The sequence below is a fragment of the Myotis myotis genome, unplaced genomic scaffold (assembly GCF_014108235.1).
Source record: "Myotis myotis isolate mMyoMyo1 unplaced genomic scaffold, mMyoMyo1.p scaffold_m19_p_3, whole genome shotgun sequence".
Taxonomy (NCBI): domain Eukaryota; kingdom Metazoa; phylum Chordata; class Mammalia; order Chiroptera; family Vespertilionidae; genus Myotis; species Myotis myotis.
In genome coordinates, this window is record NW_023416335.1 from 116,737,094 (window position 1) to 116,753,224 (window position 16,131).

The 16,131-nt window shown below is 39.3% G+C and overlaps 1 protein-coding gene across 8 annotated transcripts; it reads left to right on the plus strand.

Moving 5' to 3' along the window:
• Positions 1-449: 449 nt before the first annotated feature.
• RNF6 (ring finger protein 6) lies at positions 450-14,652 on the plus strand. 8 transcript variants are annotated; one of them, XM_036300345.1, is made up of 5 exons: positions 450-766; positions 2,315-2,409; positions 6,917-7,127; positions 8,688-8,783; positions 11,832-14,652. In XM_036300345.1, exons 3-5 carry the CDS (start codon positions 6,935-6,937, stop codon positions 13,574-13,576), a joined length of 2,034 nt encoding a protein of 677 aa, XP_036156238.1. In that variant the 5' UTR covers positions 450-766; positions 2,315-2,409; positions 6,917-6,934; the 3' UTR covers positions 13,577-14,652. The 8 variants fall into 8 exon arrangements, with proteins under 8 accessions (XP_036156238.1, XP_036156236.1, XP_036156237.1 ...); XM_036300340.1 differs by lacking the exons at positions 450-766; positions 2,315-2,409 and adding exons at positions 4,331-4,697; positions 4,825-4,905; XM_036300342.1 differs by lacking the exons at positions 450-766; positions 2,315-2,409 and adding exons at positions 4,331-4,697; positions 4,825-4,900.
• Positions 14,653-16,131: the final 1,479 nt, after the last annotated feature.

The following is a 16,131-nucleotide window of genomic DNA, read 5'->3' on the forward strand; positions in this document are numbered from 1 at the left end:
ATTCACCATAGGCATTTCTTGGTATTTCCATGCCTGATTGTAACTAAAAACTGGCAAATACAGCAACTACGGCCTGATAAGAGTGTGATAATCAGGGACTCAAACCTCTCAGTGATGAGTGCCTGGGCCAATCATCAGTCAAACCACCTACAGCAGCAGAAGCGATATTTCAAGTGGAGGGGAATACAGAAAGTGTGGTGGAGGAGGGAGATAATGAGCATCAGTTATAGCCTTGGGACCAACTGTAGCAGTAGGGTCTGTAATTCATCCCATTACCCTCATCTTATGAAATTTCCCAGAAATTTTGACTAAGACAAATTATTGAGAAACTGTGCTTGAATAGAGTAACTTAATGTGAAAAGTAAGTGATCTAAGCAAAGGTAGACTATAGTGAACTCTCTGTGTGGCCTGCTCAAACCCATTTTCTAAGCTAGTGCATCTCTAGTCTAGCTGCTGTGAGTGTTAAATAGCAGTTCCAAAACCGGAGAATTGTCCTCGGCCAAAACAGGAGCCATCCCACTGATGAGGCTCTGCTGCTTTCCTGCCCCTGAAAGATCTGGTCCAATAGCATAGGGGTACAAAAACTGCCTTTTTGGTTAACACTGCGGGTGAATGTTGTGGGATCAGCTGAGTCTCATTCTTGTGTCCTTGTCTTCCTAGCCAGTTCTGCTGCCTTCACTCCCTTTCTCCAGAAAGCACTCTCCTAATAAATCAAGAATCCTTGCCGCCGGCTCTATTTCTGGAGAACTTGACCCAACTTGGATAGGTGAGATTGATGATAATAGTGTTGACTACTTTGGATTTTCTTGCTCGAGCCCCATTCTCTCCTTCTTCTAGTATGCCATCTTGTATAAAGTCTGCAGAACTGCCCTAACCGGTTTGCCTCAGTGGATAGAGCATCAGCCTGCGGACTGAAAGGTCCCAGGTTCAATTCCTGTCAAGGGCACGTACCTTGGTTGCGAGCAACATCCCCAGTAGGGGGTGTGCAGGAGGCAGCTGATCGATGTTTCTCTCTCATCAATGTTTCTAACTCTCTATCCCTCTCCCTTCCTCTCTGTAAAAAAATCAATAAAATATAATAAAAAAAAAAAGTCTGCAGAACTAAAATTGATGTTACCCAGACTTTCTTGCAATCACAGTTCTGGATGCAAATTATTTCTTCCAGTTAAATGTATTCACCAAAATGTGGAAAACTGAACCAAAGCAGAGGCCATGTTTCTACCCACTTGGGGCTATTTTTCTGATGGTTTTGGGAAGGTGAGATTTTCTGCAGTAGTGATTCAGCTCTGGGTTACCAGGTCTGATAGTGTTAAGAGGTAATTGCTGGCTCTGACGGCAGAGGTTTTCTGATGTTGGCTTCCAAGATCACCGTATTGTAGTAGCTGAGGCAGTGCATTCTTGAACTTAACACTTCCAGTGGCAACATCAGAGGTACCTCTCCTCTCAGATTGGGCCCCGTATGAATGTGGGAGTCAGTCTGATGCTCAACTTAGAGCCGACTCCTTTATCCATTGCAAATATTTAGGTGTCCAATTCCCTGTAATAAATACCTTTCTGACGTAAAGGGGTAGAGTGATTTTTGTATCCTGTCCTGAACTCTGGCTGATCAAAGGAAGGTTCTTCAGCTGTAAGAACCCCAGTAAAAGAACCCAATTAAAAAGAGAATCTCACAAACCCATTTATTGGCAAAATACCTGAGCCCCTTGGGGAAACAGAATGCTCTTTGTTTCTTTTCTAATTACAATTCTTACCTACTTGCCTATAGTCTCCACCTGAGAGGTCTTAGTCTTTTAGTCTATATGACCCTTCAGTTCTTTTACTCACAGTTAACCAATAAAGTTTCCATGACATAATTCCAAATTGCCAGAAAATCTGGGATATGTATCTTGTTTTAAATAGCTGTGGCCAGAGAGATGAGGTCACATGGTTAGAGTTGCTCCTTACAAGCAGAGGGCAAGTTCTCTGAACGGAAATGATGGACTTCTCTAGAACACAGGTTTAGAAGGTTGAAGCCTCCATTTCCCTGGGCTCACAGTTCTATCTGGAGGAATTGCCAGGAGAATAAAACTCTAAACTATTGCTATAGGGAGTGTATTACTTTGCTAGGGTGCCATAACAAAATACCTCATTTTAAAATTCTTAACGGTAAAAAGTCCTGGAGTTAAAAGATGCATACGCACTAAAAAGGCCAGGTACCATTCCAGTAAATGGAGATTACAGCAGAGATTCTGGCAGGTCCTGATACCTGGAAATACAGATATCCAGAATGATTCATCTCTCTGTCCCAGCTATCATTTCTACTCTCTTTCTCTAGTCACTTCGTCTTGGCTACAAAAACTGAAGCAAGGTATTGGATTCAACTTACATATATTGCCTATCTACTCACAAAAATCAGAAGCTTCTCATCAGGTAAACCATTTGATTGGATTTTGACTCTTAGGATATATACGTTTTATCAGTTTAATATTAAAAATACTTTTGCACTCAATGGAATATTGCACTCTTTAAAACGCATATAGATATATAAAATTATTTCTGCTTGGGTTTGGTATACCTGATAAGAGGTTTTCTCTAACTTGTACTCACAATTTTTGAGGTCATTGTACTAACATGCATTAATCTTGTTTGCATTTTTCTCTGCTCATCCATCCAATAGTCTAAGGAGAATGTTGTGCCAAGTGCTGTGCTAAGTTCTGGGACTATAAAAATGAATAAAATCATTTGTTAAAACTTAAGGAATTTAGACTCTTAGATGGGGAGACTTATAAATTAACAAAAAATCATTGTGAGTACTGTCTCAGTGGCTCTCTGTTTCCATTGGAAAGGAGGGCAAGGACCTTTATTGGCTTATTCTCTGCTGTTATCACTAGTACCTAATACATAGGGGCATTCAGTAAGTATTTAAGAAAGAATGTGCTAAGATAGTTATACAGAGGGAGCTATGGGAGCTCCCAAAGGGACATTTTCCTAGTTTTAGGTGTGGAGATTTGGCTGGAGGGTGCGTTGAGGGTGTCACTTCAAAGTTATCATTTAAAAAATCCTTGAAAATAACTTCTGAGCTGAAACCTGGGAGATAAAGGAAATTAAATATATATAGGGTTCAGCATTGCTTAGGAATTCCTCTGATGGTTGTCCTGTGATGCCAAGAAAAGATAGTCTGTAGAGGTATGCAGCAAAAATATCTGAAGGGCCTTGTAGACTGCAATATTTATTTCCATTTTAATATCCATAAGAATACGCTGACTTCTTTTTTACCTGTCCATCCACACTGGTAGCTCATCGATGCTAAAGATTGTTACCCAAGCGCTCAGTGTCATGGTGGGGATAGAGTAGCTCCTCATTCCCTGAATGAATAAATGAATGAAATGAATAACAGCAGGGTGAGCATTGCGCAATGATTAAATCTTGTGGATAGTAGGATGTCAGGAATGTAGTTTATAATGAGGCAGAGTCCTAGTTAAGGGCTTAACTAATGGCGAGTTTGTCTCATCTCAGAAATAGTATCAGAGACGTGAATGTGAGGGGTTTCAAAGTGCCTTCCTAGCGGTACAGTGAAGAAACACAAATACAAGCACTCGAGAGTTGATTAGGATTCGTCATTTCCAGGTCCCAATGAACAAGAGCCTGGCTGGTTAGCTACGGGACAGCCGGACAGTAGGTAGCCGGGAACAGACAAGCGATGCCAAAGCTCAGCGCAGGTGCTGGTACTTCCCAAGAATGGAAAGCAGGCGGTGCTCCAGGGGCTATGCGGCTGCGATGAGCGCCGAGCGGAGCGGCGGGGTGCTTGGCGCTGCAGTAAGGAGGCCCAGCGACGCCCGAGCGCGAGCGCTGAGGCCGCGGCGTGGAGGACGGAACGCGGCAGGCGGGCCTCCGGGGTCCCGCCGGACGCAGTTCTCAGTAGCACTCCCGAGCGTCTCCTCTCCACACAGGGGGTTAACCTGGCCGTGGGGAACAACGGCTGGGCCTGCAATTCCCCCTCCTCATCCTCCCTCCAGAAGAACCATCCCAAGCTGTAGCCCCGGCTTCAGTAGAGATTAGAGGGCGCAGCGGCCTCCCGGGGCAAGCCTCTGCCTCCCGGTCACAGCCCCGGGACCTGAAAGGAAAAGCACCTGCCACGGACTTTCCTCCGGGCAGGGGCCGAACAGCCCAGCGGCTGGCGAGGTGAGCTCGAGAGAACGCGCGGGGATCCACCACGACTTCCGGGAGACGCTGAGAAAGCCGGCCATCCTGGACGGCCCTCGTCTCTCCTCCGATTGGTTAACTTCTCTCTGGCGGAGCTCCCCTAGCTGGTGATTGGCTCAGATGCGCCGTCTGTCACCTGCCTCCCTGTGGGAGGCGAGGTCGCGAAGGGAAGCCTGACTCGAGGCTGGGAAGAGGTTGGTTGGACTCGAGCCCGGTCTGTTTATTGTGGCGGAGACCGAACCGGGCGCGAGCCCCCCGTTGCAACCGCCGGGGAAGGAACCAGTAGCCGTATGGAGGGCGGGGGTGGCAAGAAAGTGCAGGTTTAGAAGTAAGTTGGAGTCACCCAACCCTGGCCACGTCCGAATGGGAACGCGATAGGAAGGCCGGCCTTGGACGGGGGAGCTGTGATCCCGGGAGCAGTGGCAGTGTAGGAGGCCAGGCCTGGTTTCTGTGGCGAGAGACAAGGCCTTGGGGAGCTTTTCATGATCGAATTATTCGGGGGCCTAATTTTCTAGGTGAGCGTCTACCAAAATCCAGTGGAGATGTTGCTTTGGTTTTGCAGCAGGGTGGGGGACTACCAGCGGCCCCCACCCTTCAAAGAGACGACTTGTTAAATACTTGAACCATCTTTTATTGCTTCAGATGGGCAGCTTCAGAAACACAAAAACCATTGAAAGATGGATGCCATTGCCTATATTAAAAGCATGTTGAAAGGAAAGTAAGGTATTCATTTTGATGTAGTTATAGTTAATTAGACAAGAACATTACCTGTGAGGAAAAGCGCTTAAGTTTTGAATACTGTTAGGGTAGCTTGATTTTATGATAGGATTCAAATTCTTAAATTGTTTAATACAAAAATCATATTCCTGCTGTACCTACCAAATATGCTCTTTACTAATGATGACCTAGTCCTATTATTCTGAAACTAAAAAGAAATCTTGAGTCTTTAGTAATGTTATTTTGCAGTTGATTGGATCGTGCTACTAGATCTTTCCTTAAAAAAGATGTAATAATGACTTTAAAAAAATCCTTGAATTGTAATTTAACGTTAGAATATGCATGGGATTGGATTGTTGCTTACTCATAAAATAGTTTAGACCTGTAGGCTGATTTCACTTTATATTTCAGGTAGTTTGCGTCCTAGACGCTTTGGCTCAGTGGGTAGAGCATCAGCCTGAAACCCAAGTCCTGGGTCCAAGGTTCCATTCTGGTCAATGGGTCCTGCATGCTCCTCCCCGGCCTCTGCCCTGGTAGGGGCTTGGGCAGGAGGCAACCAATCGATGTTTCTCACATCAGTATTTCTCTCTGTCTTTCCCTCTCTCTTGTACTCTCTCTAAAAATCAATGGAGAAATATCCTCTGGTGAGGATTAAAAATAGATAAAGTAGTTGGTTTATTAAACACTGAGAGTCACAACTGTTGCTTCACTGGCAACATAGTCATTTAATCGCCCAGCCTCTATTAAATTATGTGTTACATATCACATACCAGAAATTATTAAGGAATGGCTTATTTATCCACCCACAGAAACACCCAAGGTAGCTCTTAAAGATTGACTTAGCCCTACCCTGGAGAATTCTGACCCAGGATTAGGGATATGATCTGGGCATCTGTATTTCTTAAAATTTTCTCCTGTGAGTTTGATGTGCACTCCTAGTTGATAACTGTTGCTTTCATGACTTACTAAATAGATTTGGTTAGCCCAGCTCGTGTGCTCAGTGGTCTACCCATGAACCAAGAGGTCACTGGTTTGATTCCCAGTCAGGGCACTTGCCCAGGTTGTGGGCTCGATCCCCAGTGAGGGTTGTGCAGGAGGCAGCCAATCAATCAATGATTCTCATCATTGATGTTTCTCTCTCCCCCGCCCCCCATAAAAATCAATAAAAACGTATTTGAAAAAATATTTATGTAACAAATAATTTCTTCCCTTGATATTCTAATAGCTTAAAATTAAGCTGCTCAGGAATGACATTTAAATATAATCCCAAAGATAGTGTTTGCCTAAGTAGCATCAGGACATTTCAGAGGCACTTGAAACCTCTGAGACTAGACCATTCCAGGTTTAGAGATGAGGTTTGGGATAGGGAGACACAAAATGCTCTGACACACTTTAACAAACCTCAGAGCCATGCATTGGGTATTTTTTTCCTGTTAGATTTAAGGAGACATCAACTCTAAGTCTATTCAATAGATACAGTCAGCTAAATTATTTTTACCTCAACAAAAGTACAGTTGGGTTGGTGTGGGGGATGTAATATTACATTTATGAGCTTTATTTTGGGAAGAATACCCTTGCTCAAAATAATACCTTCCCAGTAGCCATTTGCTTATTAAATAAAGGATGTGTATGATTCATGCTTAAAATTTGCTAACATGAAGAACCCAGATATTTGAAACATTAATGAAGGAAGGCTTTTAGACCACCTGTACTGGAGAGTCAAAGGGTAAAAAATGAGATAATCACTTTGGTATTCAGGTATGAGAAATGTGTGGTGAAACCAAAGCCAGTCTGACTTAAATGATAGCTTTAGGCAAAGAAGTAGGTCCAATTGTGTTCTAGCTCCTAGAAGCTGGTTTTGATTTTATATGGAAGTTCTTCATTGTAAGATTTGTTACGTGAAATCTTTGAGTAGGGGACAAAATTTTTAAATGAGTTTAAAAAACTAAGTTGAAAACATGAAGCCATGTGTAGTCTATGACTAATACCTTGAATTTTATATATATTGTTTGAACAGAAAGCCAGGAATCTCAGTATGAATCAGTCTAGATCTACATCAGATGATGGTGGCGAAGAAACCTCATTTCAAGACCATGATCATCCTGAAAATGAGAGAAGATGGCAGCAAGAGCGTCTCCACAGAGAGGAAGCTTATTATCAGTTTATTAGTGAACTCAGTGATGAAGATTACCGACTAATGAGAGACCATAATCTTTTAGGCACCCCGGGTAAGAGATGGGTAAAAGAGGAAACACCTTTTTCATCATCAAGGAAGAATTTTAAAATAAGGAGAGTTTTTTCCCCCCTTCTTCCTTCTCCCAAAATATTCTGTACTTTTTCTTTTATCCTTACTCAAGGATATGCTTATTGATTTTAGAGAGATGGGAAGGGGGAGAGAGAGAGAGAGAGAAACATCGATGTGAGAGAGAACATCAATTGGTTGCCTTCTATACATGCCCCAACTGGGTATGTGCCTTGACCAGGAATCGAGCCCACAATCTTTCTGTATATAGGAGGACACTCCAAACAATTGAGCCCACTGGCCAGGGCAAGAGCTTTTTAATATAACAAAATAGAAAATCATTGGCTTACTTGTGTATTTTATAAATATGTAAGAATATTATACAGAGCACTGTTATACGAATGCCAAACTATCAGACAGGTTAATGTACATAATAGTGTCAAATAGGTGGCCCTATTTCTCTTAAGTAATATTTGTACAAATAAAATTATTGTAGTTGGGTGTCCATCCCCTCTCCCCCCTGCTTATTCATGGTTTCTTTTTCCAAGGTTTCAGTTATCCAAGGTAAGAAATAAATTTCATGCCATTCTGAGTACCATTATGAAATCTTGTGCTGTCCTGCCCGGGATGTAAACCATCCCTTTGTCCATCCTATCACCCTGCATACATTACCCACCCATTACTCACTTAGTAGCTGTCTCTGTTATTAGGTCAACTGTGGTGACACTGTGGTATTTATGTTCAAGTAAGCCTTATTTTACTTAATAGCCTAAAGCCATTCAAATAACTTAATTATAGTATATTTTTATTGTATTATTATGATAGTTGTTGATATTTTGGTATGCCTAATTTATAAATTAAACTTTATCATAGGTATGTATAGGAAAAAACATAGTATATATATAGTTTGATATTATGCATAGTTTCAGACATCCACTAGGGGTCTTGGAACTTATCCCCCATGGATAAGGGGGACTCCTGTAGTTAAAACTCAATTGTAACTTATTTGAAGTATTATAATTAATTTAACTGAATTAATAACTACCAAAAAGTCCAATGTGCTCTGTAAATTTTTTACAAATTTTTATTTTACAAATGAATTCATTGAAATTTGTATGCTTGTATATTATATATTTATATAGTGCACATTTGCATATTGTATATTGATGACCCATATAATGAACTATTGAGGTAAAGTTCAAGTAAATAAAGTTCAAGTAAAACACATCTATTAGATGAAATTTTCTCTATAAATACTCCCTTCTTAATTTCTTTTTAACTCTGACAAAAATTCATGGAATTATAGCTTAAGTGTATCAACAGAGGGTACTTTATTATTAAAATAAAATCTTAATTTTAATAAAATATTAATTAATGAAACACAACCTTGCACCATTTAAATATTTTTAACTGTCTTCAATGTATAGAACATTTAAACAATAAAATATCTTCTACAGCTAAAGATTAGTCTTACCTTTCATGAGTTATAATAAAACTTTGTAATTTAAAGTTTTTCATTTCAGTGAACAGTTTTTCATTGTTTTAGGAGAAATAACATCAGAAGAACTACAACAGCGGTTAGATGGAGTCAAGGAACAACTGGCATCTCAGCCTGACTTTAGAAACGGGACAAATACCAGAGGTACTGTGGACTCCTTTCCGTAAGGAACATGTCTGATTAGAGCAGTTGCAGAAATGAACTTAGTAGATCTTTTCTTTTTCTTTTTTTTTTTTTAAGTTGCTCCTTTTTTTTTTTTTTAAATATATTTTATTGGTTTTTTACAGAGAGGAAGGGAGAGGGATAGTTAGAAACATTGATGAGAGAGAAACATCGACCAGCTGCCTCCTGCACACCTCCTACTGGGGATGTGCCCGCAACCAAGGTACATGCCCTTGACTGGAATCGAACCCGGGACCCTTCAGTCCGCAGGCCGATGCTCTATCCACTGAGCCAAACCGGTCAGGGCAACTTAGTAGATCTTGTAGAATATTTTTTTAATGTTTTCCAGTTTTGATGTACTACTCAGCATTTATATATTATATGCAAAGCAGTATAATTAAGCAATATAGGACAGGGATGTGTAATTAGGTAATATGGACAGGCAATATAAATACAGAGATGTCTTACACACAGATTGCCTTCAGGGAGCTCACATATATGAAATAGTATACAATTAAGTTAATTACCAGCATAGTTCTTTTTAATCTTAGAATGTACACACTACTTTCTTTAAAATAATATAAATAAACCTAGCTTCTAAAAATTTATGTAGGGCAATACAGAATGACTGCATCAGGAAACCTGTTTTTCTTGTTTTGTTGTTTTTGTGTTTGCTTTGTCATTTTATTGAGCAAATACTAAGTCATAATATAAGAAGTTGTGATAAAAACAAAGTTCTTGTGAAAAGAATTCAAACTAAGAAGTATATAAAGTTTAAAAGTAAAGTCAACTTTAATGTCCCTCTTACCAGGTCCACTTCCTTCCCCAGAGGTATTTATTAATAGTAGTTTCATATGTAATGTAAGAGCGTTATATTATTTAGGGCAAAGATGATTAATAACCAAAAATTGCAATGGCTCAATAAAATAGAAGTTTATTTCTCTTTCATGTTATCAGGCCAGGGAAGGTAGGCAAACTTTGCTCCATAAATCCTCCTGGAATCCATCCAATCAGCAGTTTCTACAATTGTGTTGTCCACATGTGACTACTTAAGTTCAAATGAAATAAAAAAATGCAGTGCCACAGTCATGTTAGCCACATTCAAGTACTTAATAGTCAAAGTGCCTAGAGGCTTCTGCATTGGACAGGATAGATATAGGACCTCTCCACGATGACACAAAGCTTTATTGGGCACAGCTTCTCCAGGGTACTGTTTGCATGGTCAAGCTAAATCACAGTCGTATCTAGGTTCCAGCTGGCATGAAGGAGATGCAGGCACCAGCTTGAAAGAGATAAATCACTTCCACTCCCATCCCATTGATGAGAACTTAGTCATATAGCCACACCTAACTGCCAGGCAGTCCAACGTGACCATTACGCTGCATTTACAATGGAAGAAAGGTAGGATAGATTTTGTTAGATAAATAGTGAACTCTTGGACACACACCCTTATCACTACATTCTAGTAATTAAAGAAGGAAGTACCATTTAGGTAATGTTTACCTGCGTTTTACTGTCTTTTTCCAAATTAAAATGGAAATTGGATATTAACCCTTTTTCTACTTTATGTTTAGATATGTAATTATACTACCGTATTGGTACAACTGGTAATACTGGTCCTTTGTTTTAATTGAAAATGTACTTAACCACGTATAAAATAGTTTATATCTTTAGAGTATGGCTAAAGTTGGTGTTTATTTTATGGTACCAGCAGCTGATTAACAACCTTAAGTCAACATTTAAAAAAGGTTTTGCCCAGCCAGTTTGCCTCAGTGGTTGAGTGTCCACCCATGAACCAAGAGGTGACTAACTGATTCCCGGTCAGGGCACATGCCTGGGTTTTGGACTCAATCCCCATGTGCAGGAGGCAGCTGATCAGCTCTCTCTCATCATTGATGTTTCTCTCTCTCTCTCCCTCTCCCTTAGTCTCTCTGAAATCAACAAAAACATATCTTTTTTAAAAAAAGCTTTTTATGAGAGATTGCGGTAATGAAACGAAAACCAAAGCAATCTCATTTAATAGCTGATTTTGAGTAGAATAAATTTAAGGTTAAAGTCTATGTAGTTAATGTGCATTAGTAGGCCTTTCATTCAGTTTTGCACTTTGTATAATCTACTGGTTAAATAAGGAAAATTGAAGCTATTACCACAGTAGTAGTATCAGATTAAAGCAGTCTATCAGGAACACATTTATTTCTAAAATTGATTCTTTCAATAAAATTAATTGTTCATCTGATTTGCATCAGATACTGCTATAGAGGTTGGAAATTTACCAGTGAATAAAATAAAGCCCTTAGTCTTCATGGAACTTATGTTCTAAATGAACAGAAAATGTATTTTGTGGTATTATGTATAATGGCTAATATTTATTGAATGCTTTGTGAGTGCCAGGTATTGTACTATTCATTTTATATACAATAGCTTATTTTATCCACTGTGACATTTATACTGCTAACTCTAATTTACAGATAAGGATCCAGCAATAGAGAACGTAACATCCTAAAATTTCCCACTTTCACATAATATAGTTCTAACATTGTATTCAGAAAGCCAGATTTCTTTAGCTGTACATTTTTGGCAATTCCTGAGAAATAGGATAAAATTCCCAAGGTTAAAAAAATACCTAGTTGCAAAAATGTCAATTGAGTTACCCTTACCAGAAGGATTCCACAAATTTAGGATGAATTATGTATAAATTTTCCACAGTATATTGCTATATGAATAAAGCAGTCTAGATGTACAATTTTGGTATAGACATGTTTCTCATTTGCCTTAATATTGCCAATAACAGGCATATAGAAAAGAAGGATTTCCTCACAGCTTTGCATAAATAGTATTATTCATAAATATATTTTAATATGCTTATAGTGTATATCTTTTACAAAGTTGTTTTTTTGCCAGTTTTTAAAATGCACAAATGTTCTTCAATATAATTTAATTTAATGAAAAGTTTATCTTACAAGCTTTTAATAAACAATCTAAGGATGGATTTTAAGAATTGATCTTAAATTGATTTGACTTGCTTTCCAGACTCAGCAGTCCCTAGAGAAAGTTCAGATGAAGATTTTCTACTAGAATGGTTAAATACCTTTCGCCGCACAGGCAATGCAATTCGAAGTGGACAAAATGGGAATCAAACTTGGAGAGCTGTGAGTCGAACAAATCCAAATAGTGGAGAGTTTCGGTTTAGTCTGGAAATCCACATCAATCATGAGAATAGAGGATTTGAAACTCATGATGAAGATAATATAGGCATTCCACTTTCAGATATTAGCAGTGATCATACTACAGAGAGACAGCAAAGATCACCTAGTCCTGTGGCTAGGCGAACAAGAAGCCAAACTTCAGTGAATTTCAGTGGTAGTAGTTCCAACATTTCAAGGACTAGGCTTGACTCAAGAGGGCAGAATTCAGTAGAAAGATTTTTCTCAACCTCAGGAAGTTTAAGAAATGGAGCTGGGAGAGCAGTTGGCATTCCTAGAACTAGTGCTCCACGTGCTAATTTCAGTAGTCACACAAACCAGTCAGGTGGTAGTGAACTTGGGCAAAGGGATGGGCAACGATTTGGAGCAGCACATGTTTGGGAAAATGGGGCTAGAACTAATGTGACAGTGAGGAATACAAACCAAAGATTAGAGCCAATAAGATTACGGTCTACTTTCAGTAGTCGAAGCCGTTCACCAATTCAGAGACAAAATGACACTATTTATCATAATTCACAAAGAGAAGGTAGATCTTTACAACAAACCATTAGAAGGTCTGATAGGAGGAGAGGTATAACTCGTGTCTTTTTAGAACAAGATAGAGCACGCAGAGGAACAGCATATACCCCATTCTCTAACTCAAGACTCGTGTCAAGAATAACAGTAGAAGAAGGAGAAGAATCTAGCAGATCTTCAAGTGCTGCACGACATCCAACAATCACATTGGACCTTCAAGTGAGAAGGATTCGTCCTGGAGAGAACAGAGATCGGGATAGTATTGCAAATAGAACTCGATCTCGAGTAGGGCTAGCAGAAAATACAGTCACTATTGAAAGCAATAGCGGGGGCTTTCGCCGAACTATTTCTCGTTTAGAGCGGTCAGGTATTCGAACCTATGTTAGTACCATAACAGTTCCTCTTCGTAGGGTATCTGAGAATGAGCTTGTTGAACCATCCTCATTGGCTCTACGGTCAATTTTAAGGCAGATCATGACTGGATTTGGAGAACTGAGTTCTCTAATGGAGGCCGAATCTGAGTCAGAGATTCAGAGAAATGGTCAGCGTTTACCAGAGATGGATTCAGAACTGAGTAACCTAGTGAATGACATTAGTCAGCACCATGAAGGTTCCTCTCAGGACAGATGGGCTCAAGAAGACAACACTGAAATGAGTGGTGAAAATGAGACCACTCAGCCTCATATCCAAAACAGTGATAGTAGAAGTAGTAGGCAGTTGCGGAATTCAGATAACTTAATGGAAACTGGAACACTACCTATTCTTCGTCTTGCTCACTTCTTTTTACTGAATGAAAGTGATGATGATGGTCGCATACGTGGCTTAACCAAAGAGCAGATTGACAATCTTTCTACCCGAAACTATGAGCATAACAGTATTGACAGTGAACTAGGTAAAATCTGTAGTGTTTGTATCAGTGACTATGTAACTGGAAACAAGCTCAGGCAATTACCTTGCATGCATGAATTTCACATCCATTGTATTGACCGATGGCTCTCAGAGAATTGCACTTGTCCTGTATGTCGACATCCTGTCTTAGGGTCCAGTATAGCATAGAATGGATGAAGTGATGGATTTATTAAAGTACTGCATTTCAGTGGAGCTGAGTATTCACGCATTCTTTTGTTATTTGTGATGAACTATCCAGGATGAAAAGTAACATTATTATAGTTAAACTATTTTTGTGTGTTTTTTTAACTTGTTAAAAAGAGAACATTTATATAATATTTAAAATGCAAATGTTAAATTATTCAAAAGTACAGAATAATTAATATTGCTAGAACCAAATAACCTTTACAATTATTTTATTTTGGTGATTTTGTCATGCTAAGCACTTTTGTATACACTGCACAGTTCAGTGGGTTAAAAATCAATCTTCTTTTTCTTAATAGTACAATAGACTCTACTTGAAACTTCAAATTCCATAGTCTTAGTACTGTGTCCAGACATTGGTGTCTAAATAAGCCTTTCATTACCTTTTTATTCTAAGGACAATATCTTATAAAAAAATGTTTGGCTGAATGTTTGCTAAATGTTTTTAAGTTACTTAAAATGTTAAATTTAATATGCAGCATACCATATGTGTATATATAGCTATATAATTTTAAAGTTAAAATATTCAGTCTAAATGATACCAGTGTGGTTGTTATTTAAGCTTTTCAGCTATTATTGCATATGGCACAATATTTAATATTTACAAGATTGTCTCTGGGAGTGGATTAAGATATTTAAAAATAGATAATTTAATGAAGCGTCTCTGACAATCTGACTTCTTAGACAGCAAGCAATATATAATTCTGAACAAGTCTTTCTTTATTCAGAAATGGAACATGGACATTTTAGAACATATAGGTTATTTAACTTGAGTCCAGCCTTTTTGTGACTTTTTAGAAAGTGCAAAAATTCTTCGATTATAATAAGTAAGGTACACAATATGCATGGATTCTCAGATTTTATTTTAGAGTCTAAAGAATGTCTATAAAGAATCAAATGCATAGATAATATGTTAAGTTCACTTGAAAGCCAAAAACTCCAAATAAAACAAAACGAAATACCCTTAAGAGAATGTAGAATTTATATAAACACAAAGTATGCCTTGAAGATCTATTTCTACCAATAAATATTAAAACAAAGCTGTGTGTGAACTGTCCTATTGTTCCACTGTAGTATATTCACTAAAAAAATATTTATTTCGTACCTACTAGGTGCCAGGCAATGTTAAGGTATTGAGAATTCAGCAGATGATTAAAAGACAAAGCCCCCATCTTCACAGGAAAGACATATTTTCTCTTAGAAATTGAAAATCAGTTGACAATGAATTATTGTTTTGATTTTCATGTTTGTTTGTAAATATATGGTACTAGAGGCCCGGTGCATGAAATTTGTGCATGGGGAGGGGCAGTCCCTCAGCCCTGCCTGTGCCCTCTCAGTCTGGGAGCCCTCGGGGGATGTCCGAATGACGGCTTAGGCCCAGAGGGAGCGGACCTAAGCCAGCAGATGGACATCCATAGTGCTGCCGTGGAGGTGGGAGAGGCTCCTGCCATGACCACTGTGCTCGCCAGACGTGAGCCTGGCTTCTGGCTGAGTGGTGCTCCCCTTTTGGGAGCACACTGACTACCAGGGGACAGCTCCTGTGTCGAGCATCTGCCCCCTGGTGGTCAGTGTGCATCCTAGCGACTGGTCATTCCGCCATTCGGTTGATTTGCATATTACCCTTTTAGTATATAGGATTGTTTTCCTGTAGTGAACTGCTTGGGCAAAATCACAAGAACACATACCTGAAGACTAGATTCTGTAAGATTTTGCTATAGCTCAAGATTTAGTTTTTCTTTATGATCAGTGATTATACAGGGGGAGCAAAAGTAGGTTTACAATCATTAGTGTGTGAAACACAGAATTCTTTTATTTATTTATTTGTATTATTTAGACTATACATGTCTCTTGATGAATTTTAGTTCTAAATGGTAAGATCATTTTTCATGTTTCAGGAAGACTGGTGTGGTACAGTGTTCAGAACAGTGGACTGGAGAGAGATGGGAAGCAAAAAAAAAACAGTGAAGGAACTATTGTGATATTATCAGTTAACATCATCATCATCAGTTATCTAACCTAGAGTGATGACAATAAAACTGGAAAGAGAGAAGGATGTAAAAATATTGGGGGGAGGAAGGGGGGAAAGACATTTGGTTTCTAGTTCAATATGAAAATGTGGGAGAGTCATGTACTTACAAATAGAGAATCGCCTTGGTGAAGGAGGGTACAAGCTATGTTGGTTTAGACCAGCCATGGGCAAACTACGGCCTGCGGGCCGGATTCGGCCTGTTTGAAATGAATAAAACTATTGAAAAAAAAGACCGTACCCTTTTATGTAATGATGTTTACTTTGAATTTATATTAGTTCACACAAACACTCCATCCATGCTTTTGTTCCAGCCCTCCAGTCCAGTTTAAGAACCCATTGTGGCCCTTGAGTCAAAAAGTTTGCCCACCCCTGGTTTAGACATTTATTTTAAACACTGGAGGCCTGGTGCACAACTTTGCACAGGTGGGGTCCAGCTGGTCTGCCCCAGTTGGGGCCGATCGAGCCGGGCTGGCCAGGGGGAGGGGACACA